The following is a 24,747-nucleotide window of genomic DNA, read 5'->3' as shown; positions in this document are numbered from 1 at the left end:
GCTCTCGGCCATTTAAAGTTCTTAATTTCATTTTATTGACACTGGCCAAAAGGAGCTTAAAGCTTTGTTTTGTCATTTGGCAACAGGCGGTGGGCGGTGCTGTCCCTGCCACAAGGCTAGTGTTGTTCCAGGAGCTGCAATATCAGAGGCCCTGGCAGGAGCAGCTGTCATTACAATTTCCGCATGAAACTCAAAACAAAATTCGAACAGGTGAGCTAACAGCTAGTGGTAGGGAGTGCAATCGATATTAAACATAGATGGATTCCCTTCTGCACCCTTCCTCACTTAGTGCTTATCTAAATAAGGGGTACTCAACGCCTATGCTCTGAGTGCTCATTTGTTTTTGTAAATGCTCCACCAACAATTTTTCGCTTCCCGCTTTCCGCCTCATTCCGTCTCCAACTGGAGTACAATTTGTTCTTGTTTCTTCCTCGATCATCCTCGTACTCCTAGCTGTTCCACCAACAATTTTTCGTTTCCCTCTTTCCACCTCTTTCCTCGATCATCCTCAAACTCCGAGCTATTCCGCTACAAATTTGTTGTTTCTTCTTTCCGCCTCATTCCGTGTAATTTGTTTTGGTTTCTTCTTCGGCCATCCTCGGACACTTGCACTGGAATTCCGTTCCTTTAACTTCTGTTTGCACTTTAGCGTTTATTTCGCAGTGGACCATCGACGCGAGTGCTAAAATGAGTAATAAGAGTGTTTTTCTTTCTCTCAGTGTACAGCTGCAGACCAACACAAAAGTGTCACTAAATATGTACGCGCTTTCTTGTATTTGTATTAGTAAATAGTCTGGGGTTTGAGCACCTCTGATTTAGATTCTAAATTATGATAATCTACGAGAGAAACACAAATTTCTGCGAGTGTATATATCTGCGGCTGGAAACACGCGTTGTAAGTCTGCAGCAACGTGCCAAAGACCATTCCATTTCCCGGCATTCTAATTTATTTATGTTAATGCAATAAAAACACTCAATTTGCTGCACACTTGAAATGTTTTCCATGTTGCCCGGCTGCACTTAGTTGGCAAAGGCAAAAGCAGAGCCAAAGCAAAAGCAAAAGCGTTATCGCAGCAACGCCAGCAACACTCGCAGAATAACCTTGTTATTGTTATTTAATTTCGCTTTTTTATGTTTATACTTTTTTGTTACATTTCTGTTGCTGGTTGTCAGTCGCTGTTGCTGTTGCTGCTGGCCGCCGCATGATTTATGGCGTTGGCGGCATTTTTCTGGTTGCCAACTGCCCGCCCTGCCTCTTACATTTTTCCCTTTGCAGCGGGCAAACGGGCAACGGGCAACTGGCAACTCGTGCACCGTGGGGAATGTGCCAAGAATTGTGGGAGGAAAGTCCTCTAGGCGAGGGAGATAGAATGGGTAAAAGCAGCCCGAGGAAATCCCTCAAGTCGGTTTTCTTTTGCACAGTCCGCAGGGAAGGCTGTAGAAATTCACTCTTGTGGGTTTTTCCTCAACTCTTTTTGCCCTCCTTTGTTTCCTTTTTCATAAGTTGGTCTCGATTCTGTACCACTGTGCTGCCTCCTGGCTGTTGTTGTATTATTGTCATTGCCATTTTAATTCTTGTTTATAGACTGCGCCCACACCCAGCAGTTCATATTCCCCACTGTGCAGGCACCTTTTTGGAGTGTGTCATTTGCATTTGTCATAATAGGAAAAAAAAACAAGAGGGAAAGTCAGACAGAAAAGGTCGCGTGGCCTGTTAGACGGGGCGTTCTTTATTTCCTTATCAAGTCCCAGTACATTTGGCTCCTCAGCTTCGTACTCCCTCGTCCCTCTCTTGTATGTGCCTTGCCTTGGGTATTTATTATTTGCCAACTGTGAAGTTTATAAACAATTCTGAGCCTTTTAATAAAGTCATCCTATTTGCATTTGAGCCTTTGCCATTGTCTTATTTATTTGCATTTCCAGGCTCTGGCAACTGGCAACTGCAGATTGCTGCTGCCAAAGCAAGATGGTGGAAAAAGGTGGCTAGGAAAGGGCAAGGGTAGGGCAAAATGGCGAGCAAATGCCATTTTAATTATATTTGGCTAGCCGGACTGGGTTGGTGTTTCGGTTGTTTGTCGTCATGTCGCCTTGTGTGCCAGTTTTTCAATGAAAATTAAATAAAAAGACATAAATCATGATTCTGCCTTGCCCTGCCCTCGCTGTCTGTTCCAAACCGCAAGCAACTTCATTTTGGCTCAAGGGGACCACGCAGCGTATGAACAATCTGCAATCTGCAATCCAGCTAAGCTGCTTCTGCTGTTTTTATCCATTTGGCCAGGACTGAAAGTCTGCTCCGACGCCCTTCTTCTCGACACGCTGACATCCAGCTGACGGACCTTTTTGTTTTGGCTCTCCTCGCAGGACAGGGGGCCGAATAAAGGGCGTGGCCGCTGTTGCACTTGTCGACTATCATTAATTAAAGCGGACTGCCAGCAGAGAGCTGAGCTGAGAACTGAAAACTGTGGGCCGAGAGAGCCAAACCAGCAGGAATATTTTAATTAAGTTCCATTAGGCAGGATACATCTGCCCATCTAAAAATATATACAATTTATCAATTTAGCTCTTATTCAATTAGTTGCTGTGCAAATATTTGTGAACTGTCCTTAATTAAGCTTCTGGTGAGCTGGTGAGCACCAATTTTAAAATAAATATGCCATGCTATGCGGTATAATGTATAAATTCAACTTTCGACCTTGGAGCGTGTCTGAAATATAGGGCATTGGGGACGATGACGGCAACGGCAACGGCGGCAACAACGCCAACCACCTTCTGTTGCAGTTGCAACACAAAAGAAACCCTAATGAGCAACAGTGGGAGCCGCGTGTGCACTTGTTATCAACGCCAATTGCAATTGTTTTTAATAATTCACTTTCACTCTTGCCGCCACCCTCAAAAGTGGGCCAACAGACGGTAGTGGAAACCTTGAACCGAGTTTTCCCGCATTTATGTTACCCGTATTTGTGTACACTTTAGATATGGGCCTTTGCACGGCAATACCTGTCCTTAAGGCCCCTTTAGGTCCCTTGCCTTATTGCATTTTTCACAATTTTATATAAATTATAAAGACTTGATAAGGTTGGAGGAAATCCTCAAGTCTTTTGGATTCCCTGTTTTTCCATTGGATTTCCGACGTGACACTAATCGAGCCTTGTCCTCTTTTGTTTCTTGCAGCACAACGGCATCAACCTCAACCACAACAGCAGCAACATCCAGCTCCGGAATTCCTCGGCCTTCGTGGCACCTGGCGTCCATCAGGTAAGCTTTTCCGAGCCTTATTGGGTGCACACTGAAATTGGGCTGTGTTCCATTTATCGAGGGAAATCGAGAAGATATGGCTGACAGAAGTCGTTTATGCTCTAAATTTCACTTGGCCAGGCAACTGAATTGTTGGATTTAGTTAGAAAGAACTGCAGGTACTATATATCGAGAAAGCTCGAAACTTCTAAGGTTAACTTCTTGACAAACACTGCTGAACTTTATTTTAAAGCTGGAAGAGTAAATAAAATCCCATTCCGCACTCAGTTTACAGTCGTTCTGCAGATTTAAATGGGAATCAGCTTCCTTTTGCTGAGTTGTTTGCCAAACTCGTACAGAAAAGTAAAGCAAACTCAGACATATGCCAGTGTGTTTAAGTCCATTTATTATATTTTAATTTGCTCAATGTTCCGTTCACCGTGCACTCGTACTCACTCCCTGCCTGCCTGCCTGCCATTTTCATCTCCTAGAATCAAACAAAATTCCGCTTTCAGCCACCCAGCCACCCCGGCTTCTCTCCGGCACACTTTTCCTGACTTTCTGTTGGGAGATCTGTTGTTGTATCAAGTGGCCGGGTCCATGAATGGCTAACGGGCATGCCAACAACAAGCATAACAACAAACAAAATACAGCAAACAACGGCCAACAACAAAAACGGCTAACAACAAGCTCGCATTAAACGTTTTCGCTTTATCCTGCTGACTGGGCTTTTGGTTTCTGGATCCCAGGTTGATTTTTCCAGGTCGTTTTTTGGGTCAGTCAGGCGGCGGCTCGTTTTGATTTCGATTTCGCTACGGCTAAGACCTTTTATCCAAAATATGTTTTCCACACTCCTTGTCCCCGGGGCGATTCGCATTATCGGCTTGCTATTATCACTGCCCTGAAAGCCCTGACTTGATTCTTCGAGTGCTCATGTTTCATCTAATTTATGGCCCAGAAAAATGACAGAAATAGACTGCTAGCTGTTTTAATTTCATTAATTATGCAGCAGCCAAGCTACACAAACCTTTTACTCTTTAAGGCCGAAATGTTTTCGCAGGAACCAACTCCTTTTCGTTCTTTTTTTTCCTCTCTATTTGTTGACTGGTCTCGATTTTTGCTGTTTCTTGTTGTGGGCTTAGTGGGCTGTCAGTTTTTTTCCTCGGTGTGTTCTACCACCACAAAATCTGTTTATGCGCCTCCAGCCAACTCCAGTTGCCGGCCACCCGCCCCCTTTTGGCCGGTTTTCCAACTCTGGCTTGCATTTGACTTTTATATGTGAACTAATTCATGAAAAATGCATGCTGCCTTGTTGCTCGTTTGCTCGCTTGCTTGGCTGCTTGGCTGCTCGTGATCTTGCTTTTTGATTTATTTGCCTTTTGCTTTTTGTCTTTGCTTAGAGTCGGAGTTCGGTGTTCGGTGGTCGGTGTTCAGAGGTCGGAGCTAGGAGCTAGGAGCTAAGAGCCAGCAGCTAGCAGCTCGGGCTCAGAGCAGAGCCCAAATGAAGAAAAACCGGCCACCATAAATCGTTGTCGTCATCTCGCCGCTGCACTCGTTTTCCAAACTGCAAATGCGAATGCGAATGCGAATGCGAATGCGAACGGGGATGTGAATGGCAAATGCTGTGGCTTTGCCTCCTTTTCGAAGCGAGGCCCCATCTATTCCCCTCGTCTTCTGAATCCAACTTCATCGCCAACCACCATCGCCATCTCCAAACCCCAAACTCCAAGCTCCAAACTCCGTACAATTTCCATCATCCAGCGTTCGTTCTGCGGCTTTGTTCGTGTAGCAAATAATTAAATTAAGATTTTTATAGCTTAATTGGATGTTTGTCGTGCAGCCAGCCGAACGCCAATGACGAATGGCTTCCCCACCAGAGCCCGTTACATTTCAAAGCTGACACTGGCAAAAAAATATGAAAATGTTACCATCAGTGCAGTTGTCAGTCGCAAGTGAAAGGTAACATGTTGGGGGAGGTCTTGGATCTCAATCGGACACAGACTGGCCGACTCAAGTCGACGTTGAAATAAAGTCTTGGCTTGATTATAAGGATTGGTACTATATAAAAGCCATCACAAATCCCAAGAAATGTCACCATGGTCATCCAAAGAAGTGATCAACATTTCAAACAGATCTCAAGCACCCACAAGTTCAACTTTAGCATTTTGAGAAAATCAACGACAGTTCCTTGGCATTTCTCAAGCAGAGCCTTGGAAAATGTTCAATAAAGGTCTTCGCAATGCTTCTTCTAACACAATGCTCAGCGAACGCCTTCCTTTTATGGGTATCACTTGCAATAGAGGAGTGTTTTCAGTCATAGTATTCTGTTTCAGGATCGAACAACATGTGTGGTGCGTAGTTATAAATTACTGAAGGATACATATATACAGTTTGTGAGTCCAGTTTCGAACTGTTAATTTAAAATGTTCCCAACATGGTTAAAAATTGCAGAAAAAAGCAATGCAAATTATATTCAAATAAGTTCTTCCTGCTGGATTAATTTTCATTTGCATTATTTTAAAGTCAAGTTCTCGAAAGCACAATGCTTTGGCCAGCTTTATGTTTTATGTAGTTCAGCTTTTGGCGTTCGGTTGCTGTTGCCGTTGCTGTTGCTGATGTGGCCACGTTGCCGCTGCTTATGCTGATGCTGCTGCTGCTGTGCTGATTGTTGCTATTTGGGGTTACCTCGCTGCCACTGCGGGGCACCGAAAACTCCACAGAATCTAAGCGCACGACGACGTCTCTGCAGCAATCCTTGAACTTTTCGCTTTTCAAAAATGCACGGCGGGCTGAAAAAAGTCATGTTAGCAGAGGGCGGCGGGGCAGCTACTTGCACGGGGCTGGTTGGAAAATGGAAAATGGAAAAGGGAAAAGGGCATTCGGCTTTCATTAACATGCAGTTGACTTTGGCCGGCTTCGCCAGCGCCATCAAAAGCATAAATTCCATATGCAAATTGAGGTAGTTGGCTCGGTCACAAGGTGGTTTTGCCAGGCGGTCGTTATTGGTACTGGTTACTAGCGGTTCCCTCGCCTTTGTGCCTTAGCCTTTCAAAGCGACAACAAAAGGGCAAAAAACATCGTATGGAAAGAACCAAACCAAACGAAACCAAAGAGACGCCATTAAATAAGATCCACAACTAAGCGGACCACACTGAACAGGACCGAGGGCCTACAAATGCCACACACTTCGGAAAAATACTGTTCTTTGACTAAACTATCCTTATTTTTGGCTCAAAGCAATCTTTCCTTTAGGTCTGAGCCTCGTTTTGACTAAGGTTTATGTACGGCAAGCACCGTTATCGCCGAAGCTCGTAATCCTGATTGTTGCCAAATTGTTCTCATACAAAGTCAATAGTTGTCGGAATATGGAATGTTAAACATCGTTGGTCTCATAATTAAAATTCTTATCGAACTGTGTTCACACATTAAAATGTCAAATTTTTGTTAGATTTCTCCAATTTCGATGATGGTTACCCCTTATCGAAAACACGAAATACGAGGTGTGTTCAAAAAGTAAGGTGACTTTTCAAATTTCTCGGGCAACATACGAGGTGTGTTCAAAAAGTAAGGTGACTTTTCAAATTTCTCGGGCAACATATTTTCGATTATCGTTTTTTTTGTTTTGTTATATTGGTACACTCTTCCCTAACATCTGTACCAAGTTTCAATGGAACATCCTCTTTTGTTTGGTTGTGAGAGGCGTAAAGTTACAAGTTGTTTTGCGAGCTCGGCGATTTTTTGCTATCGAAAAATATGGATCAAAGGATTTGCATCAAATTTTGTGTAAAAAATAAAATTAAGTGCTCTGAAACACTTGAAATGTTGACAGTGGCATACGGTGAAACTGTTCTGAGTAAAAAAAATGTGTACAAGTGGTACAAACTCTTCCAAGATGGCCGGGAAGATGCCAATGACCAGCCTCGCTCTGGACGCCCAAGCACGTCAACAACTGATGAAAACGTTCAAGCAGTGACGAAAATTGTTTTGGAAAATCGTCGAATCACTATCAGAGAAGTTGCTGAAGATGTCGGTATATCGCTTGGCTCGTGCCATGAAATTTTTTCAAACGTTTTGGGTATGAGTCGTGTGTCAGCGAAGTTTGTTCCGAAATTGCTGAATTTTGAGCAAAAGAACCGTCGCATGAGCATCGCTCAAGAGCTGTTGAATGACGTCAACGACGACCCAGATTTACTCAAAAGGGTCATAACTGGTGACGAATCATGGGTATATGGTTATGATATCGAAACCAAAGCCCAATCGTCCCAATGGAAGAGCCCAGACGAGCCAAGACCGAAAAAAGCAAAAAATCGCCGAGCTCGCAAAACAACTTGTAACTTTACGCCTCTCACAACCAAACAAAAGAGGATGTTCCATTGAAACTTGGTACAGATGTTAGGGAAGAGTGTACCAATATAACAAAACAAAAAAAACGATAATCGAAAATATGTTGCCCGAGAAATTTGAAAAGTCACCTTACTTTTTGAACACACCTCGTATTGTTAGTCCCGAGTTCCTCATAGAAATGGTTGTATTATGCCCATAACAAAGCCAATATTCTTCCGAATTTGGAATGTAATACCTCGTTGAGCGCGTAATTTGATGTCAATCAAAACTGCATCCCCACCTTGAAAACTAAAACTTTCGCCATTTTTCGTAAATTTTAACAATGTTTCCCCTTCAAAAGATTCAAAATTTTGCAAAAAAATAAAATTTCTAAAATCATAAAACGAACGATAGGGAAAGTTTCTTTCGTACATTAGTTTCACAAAACAGTCGTTCTTTTAGCTGTGAGTCTTGTTTTGACCAAGCTAGAGCTAAAAACCTGATCAAAGTATAGCAAAAACATGTTTAAAATGGATTTTCTGATTTTTTAGCCATTAAATCGGAGCTCGCACCAAAAAATCAGAACAATATTGATGAAAGCAAGTATAGGGGTGTTAAGTTTCGGGAGTGAGCTGCATAAAACTTTCATTGTTTTAGCGATGCGGCTTGTTTTGACAAAGTTAGAGCTAAGAAACGGCAACAAGCCGGGCTCTATGCTGTCAAAAGACGTATACTCGATTTTGGGCGGAAAAAAATCAGTTTTTTTCGTCATAGCACAGCCAAAAATGGTCCAAATGAGAAATGTAATACCTCGTAGGGCTCGTAACTTGATTGCCATGATTCCCAATTGGTTTGCATTCAAATCTGGGAAACTTCAATTTTGGCCCATTTTTGAAAATTTTGATGATGGTACCCCTTATCAAAAATGCGAAATTTGGGCCAAAATTGATTTTCCCAAAATCGAAAACCGAGTGATAGGGGTGGTTAATATTGGTCGTTAACAGCACAAAACAGTCATTCTTTTGGCTGTGCATCTTGTTTTGACTAAGTTATAGGTATAGGTGATAAACAAAATATTGCAGTTTCGATCAGAAGTCATAACTCTGATTTTAACCTTAATAATCCGAAATGTTCCCATTCGAACTGAAGTTGAAAAATATATATTATTTATAAGTATTTTACAGTTAAAATGGGAATTCAATAGATAAGAATGGATTTTTAAATTCATGAATTATTTTGGCCGTGTAGCTTTGACCCATCTAGTTTGTTACGTTTATTCAGCCCACCCTGTCGTGGGGACTTCTGGCGTTGCCTTTGTTTGTCGCCCACTGTTGGTGCCAGTTCCATTGCTATTGCTATTGCAACTGCGAGTGGCAGCCATTTGCTGCCGTTTTTGTGGCACTTCTCACTTCTCCGTTGTTTGCTTTTTGCCGGCACTGTTTGCTAACGTTGCCGCCCATCCCGTAGTGCCGTAAAAAGGTACGTATAGCTGTCCGGCCGTAGATAGCACGGCCATTGTAATGTCTTCCGGGAAAGTTTTCTGCTCTTTCTGTTTTTCTGTTTTCTGTTTTCTGTGCGAGGTTTGGTTTCGGATGGAATATATTCCGGCTACGTCGCGTAACCCACTCACGTAATTGTGTCACGTCGTCGTATTATATTGAAACGAGAAGTAATTGCGTTCAGTTCCTAGGTTATGTACTTAACGTAATTTCGGTATATTTTATGGCTTATTTGCTTTGATGGTTTCGTAGAGATTAATTGCTTTGATAGTGACTACGTTTTCTTCAAACTACGTAACTGTTCCCGTAAACGTTACCGTAACTAGCCTTCTTTTAAAGGTTTAATTTGAATAATTTTAATCTTATTGCGTAGTTCGGCCAAGACACTCATCTGTGCAGCATGCGCCCATCGATCGCATGTCCCACATGTCGCATTTACTCAGGCAAATATTTTGCAATTTAGTCACGCAATTGTCTCACATCAATAGGCATCGTTATACCTGCAACGTAACCTGGCTTCCGTCTCCTGGCCATATATTTCCCCATTCCCCGTTCTATCAGCTTTGCACCTTGCAACGGAATCTATTGACTTATTGCCGCCACATTAAGCGGGTTGGCACGGGGACGGGAGGCGCCTCGGCTGCGACCCCACCTTCAAGCCATCGTTGACAATTTAAGCAATGTTAGTTCAAGTGACAACGACAGGATTGAGCATACTTCAAAGTCAGCATTTGCCTTCGCAGTCGCATTCGGATTTGGAAGCATCCTTGCTGCATTGCAATCAAAGTCAGCGGCCTGAGTGACAGCGAGACGAACTTCTAGATACTCCGTCCCGAGACCTATCCATCCGTCCTTGTATCAGTCATCCCATCTTCCCCTTGGCCCCATTCAAATTCCCGTTGACAACTCCCAGTCATGTTACGGCAGCAGCGGCGACGGTGGCATGACTATGATGCCCCGACTCGGCTCCAGTCTAAGGTCTGAATCTAAATCTGAGTCTCGAGACGAGTATGGGTCCAACACTGTATGTGTACATTGACTGACTGACTGACTGACTATCGCTCAGGGAACTGCCGCAGACATACACCGAGGTACTGGGGGGAAGATGGGCACCGAGACTGCCTAGCATTTGACTGCTTCCTTATGTTGTTAGCTGGAACGTGACAAGAAAATCAAACACGCAAAAATCCACAACGGCTGACATACATTTAAAGAAAAAGGTACGAGAAGTTAGTTCTAGATTGGGGATCCTCCGCTATGTTACATGATTATCTAGAGACTAGAAATTGTTATATAAAGGATTATATTTCCGATCCGCTTAAGGATATTTTTATGTTCTGGAACAGTCGATCTAAGAGTTGGTAATAACCTTATATTTAATATCGCTTTAAACTTGCACAACTTTCTCCCAGTGCACTCTGGTGACTGTCTTCAGATAAACGGGGTCCACACGCCAACACAAACTGAAACTAAAATTTAAACACTGAGGAGACCCTCGGAGCATCGCTCGGACACGGTTTGCACTGTGTTTCTTGTGCATGCAGCATGCAGCACTGATTTCACTGCCATGCAGCAGCAACTGCAACAATCATTGCAACTGCGGCAGCAACATCGGCCCGAGCTAAGCATTTCGTGTCGCATTTATATAGGCAACGTGCAGTCAAAGTTAGGGTCTGTCTTTTTGTGCGCCTGTCGAATCTGGTTAAACGCTGATTTGCTCCTCTGCGAAATTGTTTCTCAATTGCGTTGGCCCTGTCATACATGGCCATGTTTGGGGGGTGCCGTGACACCCGAAGCCCCGACTATTGCCATAATAGGTTCCCTCACAAAAGAAGAATATACTCGTTCGTACAGATACAACCGATGCGAGTTAGAGTTGGAGTTAGAGTTAGAGTGCGAGTGCGAGATGCAGATAGCACGAGGTTGCTGTGGGTCAAGGAATTGTCGTGTACTCGACTCCGTCTTTATCTTGGGATGACGTAAGCCGATTGCGCAACTTATCAACAAGCCAGTCGCGTACGTCATTAATTATTGCATCTGTAGAATAAAATTGGTGGGACGTCAGTTCGACTCGTGACAAGTATTGTTTAAACTGATGGCTCACAAATGGGGAAGCGTTAGTGGGGAGCACGGGTATCCTGCGATTCATGTCATGTGTTCATTCTACACTTTTAAGCTGAAATTATTTCCATTTTAATTCATATCATATAAATCCCTTGCTGCTTGGCCAACCTCAAGTCAAAACTGTGTCCCTTTAACCCACTAAAGTGCAAGGCAGTCGGGCGAAAGTATTGCAACTTGCATTATTAACGTTGTTCAGGATGGACAGGGACAGCGAGGGCGTGGCAGCGGCCCCTTTCGAATTGCGCCATGTTGCGGCACTCTTGGCCGTTTTCCATTTTCCATTTCCCGTTTTGGCCATTTTCCATTTGCATATTGGTCATCGCCCGTTTCATGTCTTTTGACAATTTGCCGCATTGTTTGTTGTTAATTGTTATAAATTTTAAATCACTGACAACAATTGCAGGCAGTTTTGCTGTTGACGATGATTGTTATTGTGGTGTTTGTTATTGTTGTTCTGCGGTTTGTTGTTACTGAATTTATGAGATATATTTGCAGAGTTGCCAAGCACTTATGGCCATAAATAGTTCGGCAACAAAAATAATCCGAATAATCAGGCAGGCTTCGCATGGGTTAATGAAACCAGCCCCTGCTCCCCTGCTCCCCCTAGCCCCATCTCCCCAGTTAGATGAAAACATTTTGTGAGCATTTACTAGCTTTGCATTTGCTGCTGTTTAGCTGTTTGGCTGTTTTTTGCCACGCCGCTGTTAATTGAAATTAAACGTTCATTTACCAAAATTTTAATGGCAATTGGGCCTTTGGAAGTGGAAGTGGTCGTGGAAGTGGAAGTGGAAGGGCAGCTGGACAAACGATAATTGCCTGAAACGTAGCTGGCAAATCCAAAGCACTTTTAGCGGTAGTAGACTGGCGGAGTAGAATGGCTGTTTTGTGCGATATATTATTCGTAATTTAATTCGAGTTGAATTTGTTTGCAAAGAGCGAAATGTATCCAGAAGATACACCACGCGCCGCACGCCAGGGAACGGTGCTAAAACAAATTTCATTTGGTATCAAAAATTGGAAAATCAACTTAGGCGACATATTGAGAAATCATTTTGCTATCAATCGCGGTAAGGAAAAGCCAGAAAATCCAAGGAAAGCGAGCAGGCAGACCCAGCACAAGTTGCCACTCACGTACGCAAATAAAAGGATGTGTGGCGAATTAAAATCGCTGGCATACAGAACCTAGAGCTGAGCTACAGGTACGCAGAGAGGAAAACTGATAGGTTCGAGTTCTGTTTTAAAGTATTTATTCAAATGAAATCAATATATTTACAAATTATATATAATTCAAAAGAGAAATAAGGATAAAGATTATTTTTAGAACATTTATCGAAAATTTTTTCCCTATTTTGCACCCTTAGCAGCTGAGTTTTGGCGCTGTGTACGGCTGGGTGTAGGGATAGAGCTTAAAATGCGAATACGGGAGCGAGCACTCGTTGCGAGATGCGAAGATACATATGCTGCGGCGTATCTGGGAGATGCTTGACTCTCCATGCCCGACTCAACACTTCACGCAAGATACTTAAGTTCATTTGCGCCACTTTGCGTCTGCCCGTGCATTTTAAATGCGTTCGTGCCTCGACTTTTGGTATTCTGTTTCGGCTTTGTTTTCCTAACAGCGGCGATACAAATGAGGCCCCATCGAACGGATCTCTGTGCCACTTGACAAGGCCTTTCATTTCGATTCTTTCTACTATACTTTATCTGCCTGAGAACCGTCGACTCCCATTCCATTCCATTGCACTTAATTTCATGTTGTTTAATTTTCGTTTTTCATTGTTTTCTATCTATTTCAAATTCCAAAGGCCAACTCTGGCGGGGGATAAATGAGTGCTGTTAATGAGGTTCATTGAATCCTCTAATTTGCATTTAATGCCCATAATGATCTTGCCGATGATTTTGCACCTGGCATTGGCTTCCCACCTATAAATAGCCGCCCAATCAGCCAGTTTTATGTTCGTCTTCCTCGCATGCATAAATCAATCAGTTGGCCGGCGAAAACCCAAACGAGTTATGATCGTAACTGGAATGTGACAGTATTTATAGATATTACGTGTGCCAGCCAAGGTTACCCCAGCTCCAGGTCCAGGAGTACTTTGTCCAGGTTGTCGCTAAGAAGCCGCATAAATAGAAGTGAAGTTGTTTATTCTTAATTACCTTTTTTATTGCTGCTAATTGCAGTCAAATGGGTCGTCTGTGGGGAGTACTTTTAAAAGCTTTTTGGTTAGTGCCTCGGTGTCCTTGAAGTGCACTAACTGCCAAGCTAGCTAGTGCTTAAAATTAGCTGATTATGCAATACTCTTACAGAGTTTCTATAGATACGGAAATATATTTCACTTAAGATGGGACAAGCTGATGAATATCGTTCTCGCACAATCTGGCGTTTTAGATTTCTGAAAATATATCGCTGATGAAAGGAGTTTTGAATTTTCTGCGCAACTGCCAATCTGATTTGTGTCGAACTCTGGCAGATAAACGGGACGGATACTTGCCAGAGACACACAGGTAATCAACGGCACATCGCCGTTCGCCTCACACCGGGTTACAGATCAATGAACTGCAGATCAGTGCTCTAAGGCCAATTCACGAGAGGTAACCATGGATTTAATTTGTGGGGTTCTGGTTCCCGTTCTGAGGCTCCGGCCAGGCGATCGCAAGAGCCATCGAGGCTCATTGACCCATTTTGCTAGCCGAATTGTTGAAGGCATCATTAAAATTTCTATCGCTCGAAGCGAGCTCAGGTTACTTTTTTATTTCTCCATGGCAGTTTTGTATTCCCGCTCGGGGTGCGACACACATTCCGTCCGGAGATCAAACCTGTTTTGCCTAGCAAATTACATGCCAGCTACGAGAACAACTTGTCGGGCTATATGTTTTGTACTTGAGCTGCGGCTCTGGTGTGCCTTCGGAATAATCGCATAAGCATGGCGCGTATTTAATGGCAAATTGACCCCAATCGTTTTTCGGACTCTGCAGATTTATGGGTACGTGAAAGCCCAGGGCGAGCGACTTGGCTAAATGATAAATGATAGATCCCTCGTCGTGCCACACTCCACACTCTACTAAATACCCATGAGAGTATGTCCAAGAAAAGAGGGCCTTGAACCCAGCAAATGAAAAGGGATCAGATTGAAACTATTCAATCGAATTACAAATTCCAGAGGGAATTTCAAATCTTTGCTGTTTGAAGTGGAATGATGGGAGGTGCCCAGGTGATTTTGCATATATTTATCGAGCCCTTTCCCGAGCATTCCCCTTTCCCTAATTTTTGTCTATTTGGCTGAAGGCTTGTTGCTACTTATTTGGGTTTCTTCCGTCTTTGCATCTCTGAACGAGTATCTCGGCCTGACGTTTTCAAAAAGTTTGCGGCGCATGTAAATGAAATGGAAAACATTCAAGCAAAAACTTTGCGAATGCATTCCCCTTTGGGTGCCACTCGCATTTTTTTTAGAATGTTGCTCCAAGTTTTTGAGACTGAACTTAGGCAAATACCGAAAACGATGTGAAGGTGCAAAGGAACTACAGTTGGCAAGTGCATAGCCAACCTGCTGAAGGTGGCAAACGGTGAGGAACTTGCTTATCCCATGCCACTTTTGATTTCATTAAACAACTCTAAGCAAAATGTACTAAAGGCGAGCGCCATTCATCAGCTACACTGGACATTCGCCTTCGAATAAGGCCGACAGAAACAAAGAGGAGGACCAGAATGGTGCGTGGGATAGGGTAGGGAGCAGAATGGGCTGTCATCCCAGCTCCTGGGGCCAGCTCACACAGTTTATGGATGCGTGTGGTTCTGACCCAAAGGGATTTCCAGTGGCAAGATGCTGAATGCAATGTCATAAATATTAGAAGGCCTTGCCGCCAGACACAATGTTCCCATTGCTGAATGGCGTAGGGAGCGTTGTCCGTTGCCCGATGTCCGTCGTTTGTCTTTTGTCGTTTGTCGTTTGTCGTTTGTCGCACGCACAGCTCGCAATTGCAAAGATACAAAGCGCAGATAGACAAACAGATTGTCGCCTGCAGTGTCGCCTCTTGGTGGGCAGCGACTAAACTACGGGGCCAACTTGACCGCCGAGTGAATTGAGAGTTAACCAAGGCGAACAGTGGAAATCAGCTGCAATCGATTTCTCAGATGCATAACTTAGGTTTCTTAAATAAACTTAAATAGTAGATACATTGCTATCTCGCGTAGCCTGTAAATATAAATAAGGGCTTCCATGTTGTGGCACTCTGAAACCACTGTCCGAGTTTCTGCTGTTGTGTTGCGGCGCGTTTAGATTGTTTTCCATTAGACTAAGGACCTTCGCCCGCCGCAACACCCTTGTTCTGGTGGGGATTCCTAGCCCCGGGCAAGAAAATATTAAACATGGTATTCAGCTTGACATTTTGCGCCTGAGCAAAGTGGAAAACGGGGGCTTCGGGTTGGATTTGGGGAACAGAAAAGGACCAACCGGCTAGCTGCCGCATTTAAAATTGTTGGTTATATGATATTTTATTTATTGTGGAACTCGGATAAGAAGCTGTATGTTTAACATGAGTAACTTATAAGTTTATATGTTTAATAAGGCTGCGCGACAATATGTGGTGACGTCTTCAAAAGCAGATACAAGAAGAAGAATACATAAGAAAATATCGCACAAAGCAATAAAAGGGTAGCTTAAGAGTGACCAAAGTTTGTATATCGATTGTTGCCCGACAAATCATATTTCAACACTCCTTCTCAACAATCATATACTTTATACATATTAATAACAATTCATTTCATTAATACATTTTACATGTTTGTTCTTTTGCAAGTTTTTAGTTAACACATCTGAGACCATATCATTAGTACTTATATACTTAACATCTATTTCATTTTTAGTATATAACTCTCGTACATGATGAAACTTAATATCAATATGTTTACTACGTTTATGCAAAATCGGATTCTTAGCTAAACATTGTGCGCTTTGATTATCGCAATACAACAAAACGGACTTGGTTTCTAAGAAACCCATTTCATACAATAGTTTCTTCAGATATATCGCCTCTCTAGCTGCCGTGGATAAGGCAATGTACTCGGCTTCGGTGCTGCTAAGTGCCACCGAACTTTGCTTTTTGATTCCCACGAAATTGCCCCGCCAGCAGCAATGAAGACGTACCCGCTATACGATTTGCGATCTGTAGTATCGTTAGCCCAGTCAGCGTCCACGTATCCATGTATCTCCTTTCCAGTAGCCTGATAGTGAAGCTTCATGTTAGCCGTGCCTTTAAGATATCTCAGCACGCGCTTTGCCGAAACTTCATGCTCCTTGTGAGGATTGGCGTTGCGCTGCGCCAGTTTCACTACCGAGTGTAGTATGTCTGGCCTAGTTGTTATAGCCAAATACATCAGGGTGCCTATTAACGATTGATAGCCTTTCTCGTCAATGGCCTTGCATTTGGCGTCATCACATTTGACTTGATGACCCGCCTCCAGTGGTGTAGCTACAGGTTTGCATGTTGACATGCCCCAGGCATGAAGCATCTGCTCGACATACTGCTTATGGCCGATAGCTATGCTGCCAGTTTCGCCATCGCGCTCAACTTCGATGCCCAAAAAGTGATTGAGCTGGCCGCCATCCACAACATCAAACTTATTAGCGATTGATGCTTTGATGCCCAAAAGTTCATCTTTATTTGAGCTGGCAAGTAAAAGATCGTCAACATAAACTGCTATTATATTTATACTACCTTGTCCATTGCGTACATATACGCACGGCTCGCTGACACACGGTGTAAAACCAAGTTTTTTCAATACTGCGTCGAGCTTAGTATTCCATTCTCTGCCGCTTTGTTTAAGCCCGTACAGAGACTTCTTTAGCTTTAGGACCTTCTCGGGAAACTCTTCGCTTACGAACCCATCTGGTTGCCGCATGTACACGTCCTCCGATAGCTCGCTGTTCAAGTAAGCAGTAGATACGTCCATCTGATGCAAATGCAGCTTCTTCTCAACCGCCAATGCCATGATCATTCTAACGGACGGGTATCTGACCACAGGTGAGAATGTTTCCCAGAAGTCAACACCATAGCGCTGAGCACATCCTTTGGCAACTAGTCTTGACTTAAAGCGCTCTACATAGCCTTCCTTGTCAACCTTTACGCCAAATACCCACTTGCAGCCTATAGCCCTTTTATCTTGTGGCAGATCCACTAGATCCCACGTGTTATTGGCCTCTAGCGCATCCATCTCCTTCTGAATCGATGCTGACCATTCCTGCTTCATTCCTGACTGATTAACCTCACCCAAATTTGCTGGAATGTGTATATCCTCTGCCTTCAGCATATTCAGACAGTTGTATTGCTTACGTGGTCGCCCCGGCTTGCCAGTTTTAACGAGTCTTGGACGCCCTGGTCCACGGGTTTCAGATACAGCAGGCTGCTCTGCCTCATCGCTGATAGCACTCTCGTATTCATCACTGTTCTGATCATCTCCTGTGTCCAAGTCATCCTCTCCGACGTCCAAATCATCCTCTGCCTGAAGCTGCTCATCATTGTTGTCTTGTGCCTGCTGATTATCTGCTACAAAATCATCAAACAATGCCATTTCCATTTTATCGCTTGGAGATCCACCTACATTATTTTCCATGAAAATAACATCTCTGCTTTCAATAACTTTCCTTGATTTAGGACAAAACAAACGATATGCTTTTTGCCGTTGCTGAATAGCCAATCATAACGTATTCATTACCTTTTTGGCTAAACTTCTTTTTATGGGCTTTATTCAATACGATTGCCTTTGAGCCAAAAACCTTGAGGTGCGACACATACGGTTTCTTGCCAACCCACGCCTCATATGGTGTCATGTTGCACAACGCTTTTGTTTCTGACCTATTGCGCAGATATGCTGCAGTCTGTACTGCCTCAGCCCACAGGCTCTCATCTGCGCTTGAATGAATCAACATACTCCTGGCCATTTCTACCAGAGTGCGATTTGCTCTTTCGGCAACTCCATTTTGCTGTGGAGTATAGGGTACTGTCAGCTGTCTTACTATACCGTTTTCAGTAAGAAATTGTCCAAATGCGTGGCTCACGTACTCGCGCCCGTTATCGCTTCGAATTGCTTTTACTTTCTTTCCGCGTTGTTTTTCTGCAAACACAACATAGTCTTTGAATGCGCTTAGTATTTCATCACGAGATTTTAAAAAATAAACAGCTGTATAACGCGAGTGATCGTCAATGAACGTTGCAAAATAACGCGCACCCCGACAGACGGTTTGTTCATTGGTCCACATATGTCCGAATGAATCAAATTCAACACTTCTTCTGAACGACTTTCAGATTTCTTTGGAAATGGTTTCACACTAATTTTACTTTTGGCGCAAGTCTCACACGCATTGCTGTTTGAGTCAATTTTTGTATTAACTGTTTTTAAACCATTCACCATTCCACCACTCGCCATTTTAGTTAAGCTTGACAAATTTATATGGCCAAAACGATAATGCCATTTCCACATTGCACTGCTGTTTGTATTAGAATACATACACTGCTTCATTTTTATGTCAATCATAAACAAGTCACCATATCTGCACGCTTTCAATATGTCCACATTTTGTTTATCCCTAATCACTGCTTTGTGGTTATCAAAAATGACTTTATATCCATTTTCAACTGCTTTAGCCACCGATATAAAGTTTGTCTGTAACTCTTTTGCATACAACACATTTTTCAGTTCTATTGTGAAACTTTTTACACTAACACACACAGTGCCAATGCCATCGGCCAACACAAAATTGGCGCCAGCAAGAAATATTTTTTCTTTGTGCTCTCTCATTTCTACGAACCACGACTTATCACAACACATGTGTACAGTCGCGCCACTGTCCAGACACCACATTGATTTGCTCAAATTGTCAGTTTTCTTCACATTCGCCAGAATAGCAAGGGCTCTCTTCTTCTCAGTGCTTGTGTCTTTGTCATTTTTTAATTCTTCTTTGCACTGAGCTATAAAATGACCTTCGCGTCCGCACCTATAGCACTTCTTTTTCTTTTTTGTATTACCCTTTTGGTATACATTCTTCGCGCGCGACATAAATGCTTGCTGCACACTGCTGTCCGCAACTTCACTTTTCACTTGTTGTCTCTGTCCTTCTTCAATAATTTTTATTTTCAAGTCAGATAAGGACGGCAACATTTCTCGCGTCTCGATTGCCACAACGAAATTTTCAAATGATTTGCCTAAGCCGGTTAGCAACAAAATTGTAAGCATGTCTTCACTTATGTTCATTCCTATTTCGTTTAACTTTTCCACTATGTCCGAGAATTCACTTATATAGCTTTGCACACTTGTACTTTCTAGCAAGTTCATTCGCAGCAATCTTTTAAACAATGCTATTTTTCTAGCTGGTCCGCGCGGCTGGTACACACTCATTAATTTCTCCCATGCCTCTTTTGACGACGTGCAATTCTTTATGAAGTTAATTTGCGACGACTTTACACCCAGCAATATGCTTGCTAATGCCTTTTCGTCCCGTGTATCAAACAATGCGTTTTGTTCTTGGCTATCCCCTTCATTTTTCACAGTTCTCCCGCACACAATTGGCCACAGATCACTTTGCACCAGAATGCTTTTCATCTGTACCGACCATACCGCGTAATTTTCTTCATCCAACTTTTCGATGGAACATAACCCGTGTCCACTCATGTTCATTAATTTTTTCGCAATCACACACAGTAATTTAAATTAATGTCACAGTTTTTTATCCACACGAGCCCTGGGCCCATAACCTGTTGGTTATATGATATTTTATTTATTGTGGAACTCGGATAAGAAGCTGTATGTTTAACATGAGTAACTTATAAGTTTATATGTTTAATAAGGCTGCGCGACAATATGTGGTGACGTCTTCAAAAGCAGATACAAGAAGAAGAATACATAAGAAAATATCGCACAAAGCAATAAAAGGGTAGCTTAAGAGTGACCAAAGTTTGTATATCGATTGTTGCCCGACAAATCATATTTCAACAAAAATGAATGATTAGGGGGAGGGGAAGGGGTGCCGACGATCAACGCCTTCTAACGAGCTTCCATTTCTCATTTGTGATTGCAGCCACCGGGTTGAAGAGAGGCAACTCCAAGCCATATAAAGTAAATCAGATTAGCACACAGTCCGAGTCATTATGGCCCACTCGAAGGTGATCCTGAAGATCCTGTTTTCGCTATGCGTCTGGTCATTCGTCATCATCGGGCTGTTCAAGATGCACGGGACGAATCTGGTGCCGCAGGAGTACCAGCAAGTGCCACTTAACGGACGCATCCTGCTGCAGAAGGACATGCGGTTCGCCGAAACCACCTCCACCACCACGGATCACTTCGATCCCAGCGAGATACTGGTGGACAATCGAACAGGTAAGGTCGAGTGCTTGCAATACAGTTTCCTGATTAAATCAATATATTCTCAAACACCTTCAAGCTATGGACGATGACCAGCTGGTCCGCGACGTGGAGTCCCGCATCCCCTCGCTGCCAATCGCCTACTGGAGCAAGAACAAGAACTTCCTGCAGCAGAAGTCCTCCACCTGCGCCAAGTACCCCTCCATTTTCGAACTGGAGTTCAACAACATCTACTGGCAGACGCTGCGCACCTCGAACGGAACTTTCCAGCTATTCGGGGCTTACTACGACATCAGGCGCACCTCGCTGCTGGGTCCCACAGTAAGGATCCTAGGGATGATCGACCGCATTGAGCCCAAGGTGAAGACCTACTGCCAGTTTTGGTTCGACGGCCAGAAAGAGCCGTTTATCGTGAAGACGTTCGAGTACAAGTACATCTGGTATAACAAGTGGGGCAACTATAAGCAGGGCATCTACCAGCCATACCTAATCGCCTGCCAGATCCCCAAGCCCTTCCACGGTGTAGTTCCTAGCTCCGTGTCAATGGTGGAGAAGGAGTGCGACACGGCTACCAATAACCTGCGGGTGATCTACAACCGACCGCCCGACGATCAGAAAAAGGGATTCGCCGTCTGTGTCAAGGGATTGGACTTCCTCTACGACGACCTGAGTGTGCGCCTGATCGAGTGGATCGAAATGCTGAATATTCTGGGGGCCGACAAGATATACTTCTACAATCTGCAGGTAAGATAGTAATAACAAAAAGTCTGTAGCTTATCGATACTACAGAATCGAGCAGAAAGAGCACATCAGCCATCGTTTAATCTAAATTAATCTACACTACGCCACTCGAAAATGTATTCTTCTTTTGCAATTTTTCTTTAGGTCCACCCCAACATCACAAAGGTGCTCAACCACTACGAGCAGGAGGGCAAGGTCCAGGTGATTCCGTTGACACTTCCCGGCGGACAGCCGAATGTGCCCGGATTCCAGCACCTTTATCTGACCAAGAAGACAAACCACAAGCGCCAGAACGAGGTGATCCCATACAACGACTGTCTGTACAAAAACCTCTATCTCTACGACTATATCGCACTTCTGGACATCGACGAGGTGATCATGCCCAAGGGTGGGGCTGTTTTATGGTCGGAGTTGATGGACAAGGTGCGTCCGGAGTCACGGAAAATAAAACCGGATGGATTCCACAGCTACAACTTCCGCAACGTGTACTTCTTGGACGATCAGCAGCACGAGCACGGCTGGCACAAGGACATACCCAAGTACATGCATATGCTCCAGCACGTCCACCGGGCCAAGAACTACACCAAGCCCAATCAGTATGTTAAGTGCTTCCACGATCCGGAGCGTGTGCTCACCTTGCACAATCACTTCCCACTGAGCTGTTTGGGCGGAGTCTGCAAGTCTTACCCGGTGGATACGCAAGACGCCCAGCTGCAGCACTATCGGGCGGACTGCGTCAAGACGCTGAAGAAGAGCTGCGAGGAGTACAGGGAGCATTCGGTGGAGGACAAGACCATTTGGAAGTACAAGGACGAGTTAATCCGACGCACTATTAAGGCGCTGGATACCCTGGGCTTCTTCCGCCGCCAGGGATTGAACTCGGTTTCCGGTTCGGGGAGCAGCAGCGGAATTGGCGGGGGAGCCACCACCCATTCCACGGAACGGTGATTCACACTCCTCGGGGGCGGAGGAGGCGGATGGTCCTGGCCCTGGCAATTGGTTGAAGCATCCGGCAGCAGCCTCGGCAACGAGGAGTTCTTTGTATGAGGAAATCCAAGGATGCTGCAAGTTTTCAATCCAAATCCGAACCCAAAACCCGTCCTCCGAGCCCTGAGTTTCTGTTGCGCAGAGATCACTCGCCTCTGAGTTAAGTTAGTAAGTCCAGAGTTCCGATCCAGAACCCCAAGAAAGTTCAACTGTTTTTTATTGAATTTCGATGGAATTTGTGTACACTTTTAGATCGTTGACAAAGCTACACATTTAAGTATTAACATATACCTTAATAATGCGTTTATAAAATCTGTAATATTCTACTCTTTCGCCCCCTTATGGGACACGAAATAATTAACTTCTTAAGTTCTAAAGATCGCCCAGCAGATTCCATCGAGTTCAAAGACCGAAACAGGGTTTATAAAAGTATGGCTAGTGTATAGAAAAGGCGTTAGTTAGTCGCGATGTTGGGAGAGAACACTTTTGAAATTGTGCCTTCGAACCTGGATTGTAGTGAGACCCGTCCTGTCCTTCCTCAAATTCCTACCTAACATCCCAATTATCTATTTCCATTTACAAAAAACAAAAAGACAAGGTCACAAATGAAGACCAACAATATTTGCTTGAGTTGACAACAGAGAAAGAGGGAGTCGGGGAGAAGGGGATATCTTAGCAAATGGACGGAAACCTAAACTAAGTTCAAGACTGATGATGTTTTTTAAGAATTATAAAATCGAGAGGGAATTTCAAGCGAATTTTTGTTTTCACTTTTGGATAGAATTGATATTATTGTTGTTGTATGGGCATGTAAAAGCCCCCTAAAAATCGCAAGCGAAAAATATCACTACGGCTAAGCAAAGCAAAAAAACAAAAAACAAAAACTTAACTAAAAACACAAAGCAAATTGAACAAGTTTGAGTTGTAAACTGTAAATAGGAAAATTGTTATCGAAGAACACGAGGCCCTAAGAATAAACTTAAACCTATATGCAGATTAAGCCGATTAAAGTCGGATAAACTAGCAGAATATTGAAGCGGAGAAGCCGATTATTAAGAGAACATGCTCAACCCAATCTTCTATGGTGTTTGGTGTTTCTGCAATCACCGACCATTACTCGATATTCATATTTTTTTAACTGTACATACATAGACACATACATATAAACATAATACAAACACCTAACTACACCACGCACATTTCCTTATGTTTTCAATGAAATTCTATTTTATTTTATTTTATTTTACCTTAACTTTTATAGCGGCTTAGTCAAATTGTTGTTGGAGTTAAAAAAAGAGTCGTGTACATTTTGGGCACCCACTAAAACTATTCGATAGTTGTATGACTATGCATAAAGTACACATATACATATAAATATACAGATACATATACATATACATAAACATAAACATATACAGATACAGATATAGACATAGATATATACTTCAGTGTATTAACGTTAGTTGCTAGCTGGTAAGAACAACCCGTGTGAAGGAAAGCCAATTTTCTTTCCTTATTTTTTTGCGTAGGTAATAAACCACAATTGATATGAAAACAAAGTGATTCAAGAATAAAATTTGCAAAAAAAAGTGCTTTGCCGTATAGGCATTTGGTCAAGTGATTTTGGTTACCATAAATTACCGATGAAAACTTTCCTTTTTAAAAACATAATCAAACTCAATTGACGAAATGCCTCTGAAATTTGAAGGGATAATCTAGATTCTTCTTTAAGGACTCTTCCAGGTGAATGGTTGGTAAAGGGGAAATGACAAAGGTATCCTGCGATTCCGGGAGCGTGCCAAAGACGTGAGACACAAAACTTCAAGGAATGTAAACAACAAAGCATTTAAACCCAAGCACAAATGAATCCACTTCACTCAGGGGCATCAGCAGAGGGAAGAGTCCTCTAAGGATACCTTAAGCCACTCTACACAAAACTTTCTGCTTGGGAACCGAAGGATAACCAAAGCAGCTCGCAGGCACCGGACAGGACAAAGAACAAAAGGAAACGGCGGTAAGACTTGGTTGGGGAGGGGAGTGTAGTGGCGAAGAAATTTGTATAAACGCAACTTAAGTGAGCATTAAACACGCTCCACTGAAGGGCCAGAAAAGGAGACGGTCTAAGTTGGTTAATAAACATTACCAACGCCCCAAAAACCACTTACGTGAACTATTAAAATTCCGCAGCATTTAAGCTGCCTGCCAGCTCCCTTTCTTGGGCTTGTTTCACCACACACTAGGCGAAAAGTGGGCTAGAAAAACTTAAACACAATGAAAACATCAGGATATGGTAATGGACTGCATGATGATGATTATAAATGCTGAGGATGGTTATCAGGCGAGCTCTGTTTTAAGGACTAAAAAATCGGGAAACCGATTCTTAACAGATATTTGCAATATTATTTTCGGTTTTTTAGCTCTAGCTCGGTCAAATAAAGTCGCACGGATAAAGCAATGACTGTTTTATGCAGCTATCTTTCAAAA

General features: G+C 43.2%; 1 protein-coding gene across 4 annotated transcripts in view; it reads left to right on the top strand.

Annotated features, from left to right (window-relative positions):
- Positions 1–23,855, top strand: part of LOC108118533 — an 84,828-nt gene extending 60,973 nt beyond the window's left edge. For all 4 annotated transcript variants that reach the window (XM_017231285.2, XM_017231284.2, XM_017231283.2 and 1 more), the window contains 4 exons: positions 3,172–3,255; positions 20,252–20,550; positions 20,615–21,279; positions 21,421–23,855. In XM_017231285.2, coding sequence (XP_017086774.1) covers positions 20,322–20,550; positions 20,615–21,279; positions 21,421–22,224 — 1,698 coding nt within the window. In that variant the 5' untranslated portion in view covers positions 3,172–3,255; positions 20,252–20,321 and the 3' untranslated portion in view covers positions 22,225–23,855. The remainder of the gene's footprint in view (positions 1–3,171; positions 3,256–20,251; positions 20,551–20,614; positions 21,280–21,420) is intronic.
- Positions 23,856–24,747: the final 892 nt, after the last annotated feature.

The sequence above is a fragment of the Drosophila eugracilis genome, unplaced genomic scaffold (genome assembly GCF_018153835.1).
Source record: "Drosophila eugracilis isolate 14026-0451.02 unplaced genomic scaffold, ASM1815383v1 contig_376, whole genome shotgun sequence".
NCBI lineage: Eukaryota > Metazoa > Arthropoda > Insecta > Diptera > Drosophilidae > Drosophila > Drosophila eugracilis.
Note: the sequence above shows the minus strand (reverse complement) of the source record. Positions and strands in the feature narration are given on the sequence as shown.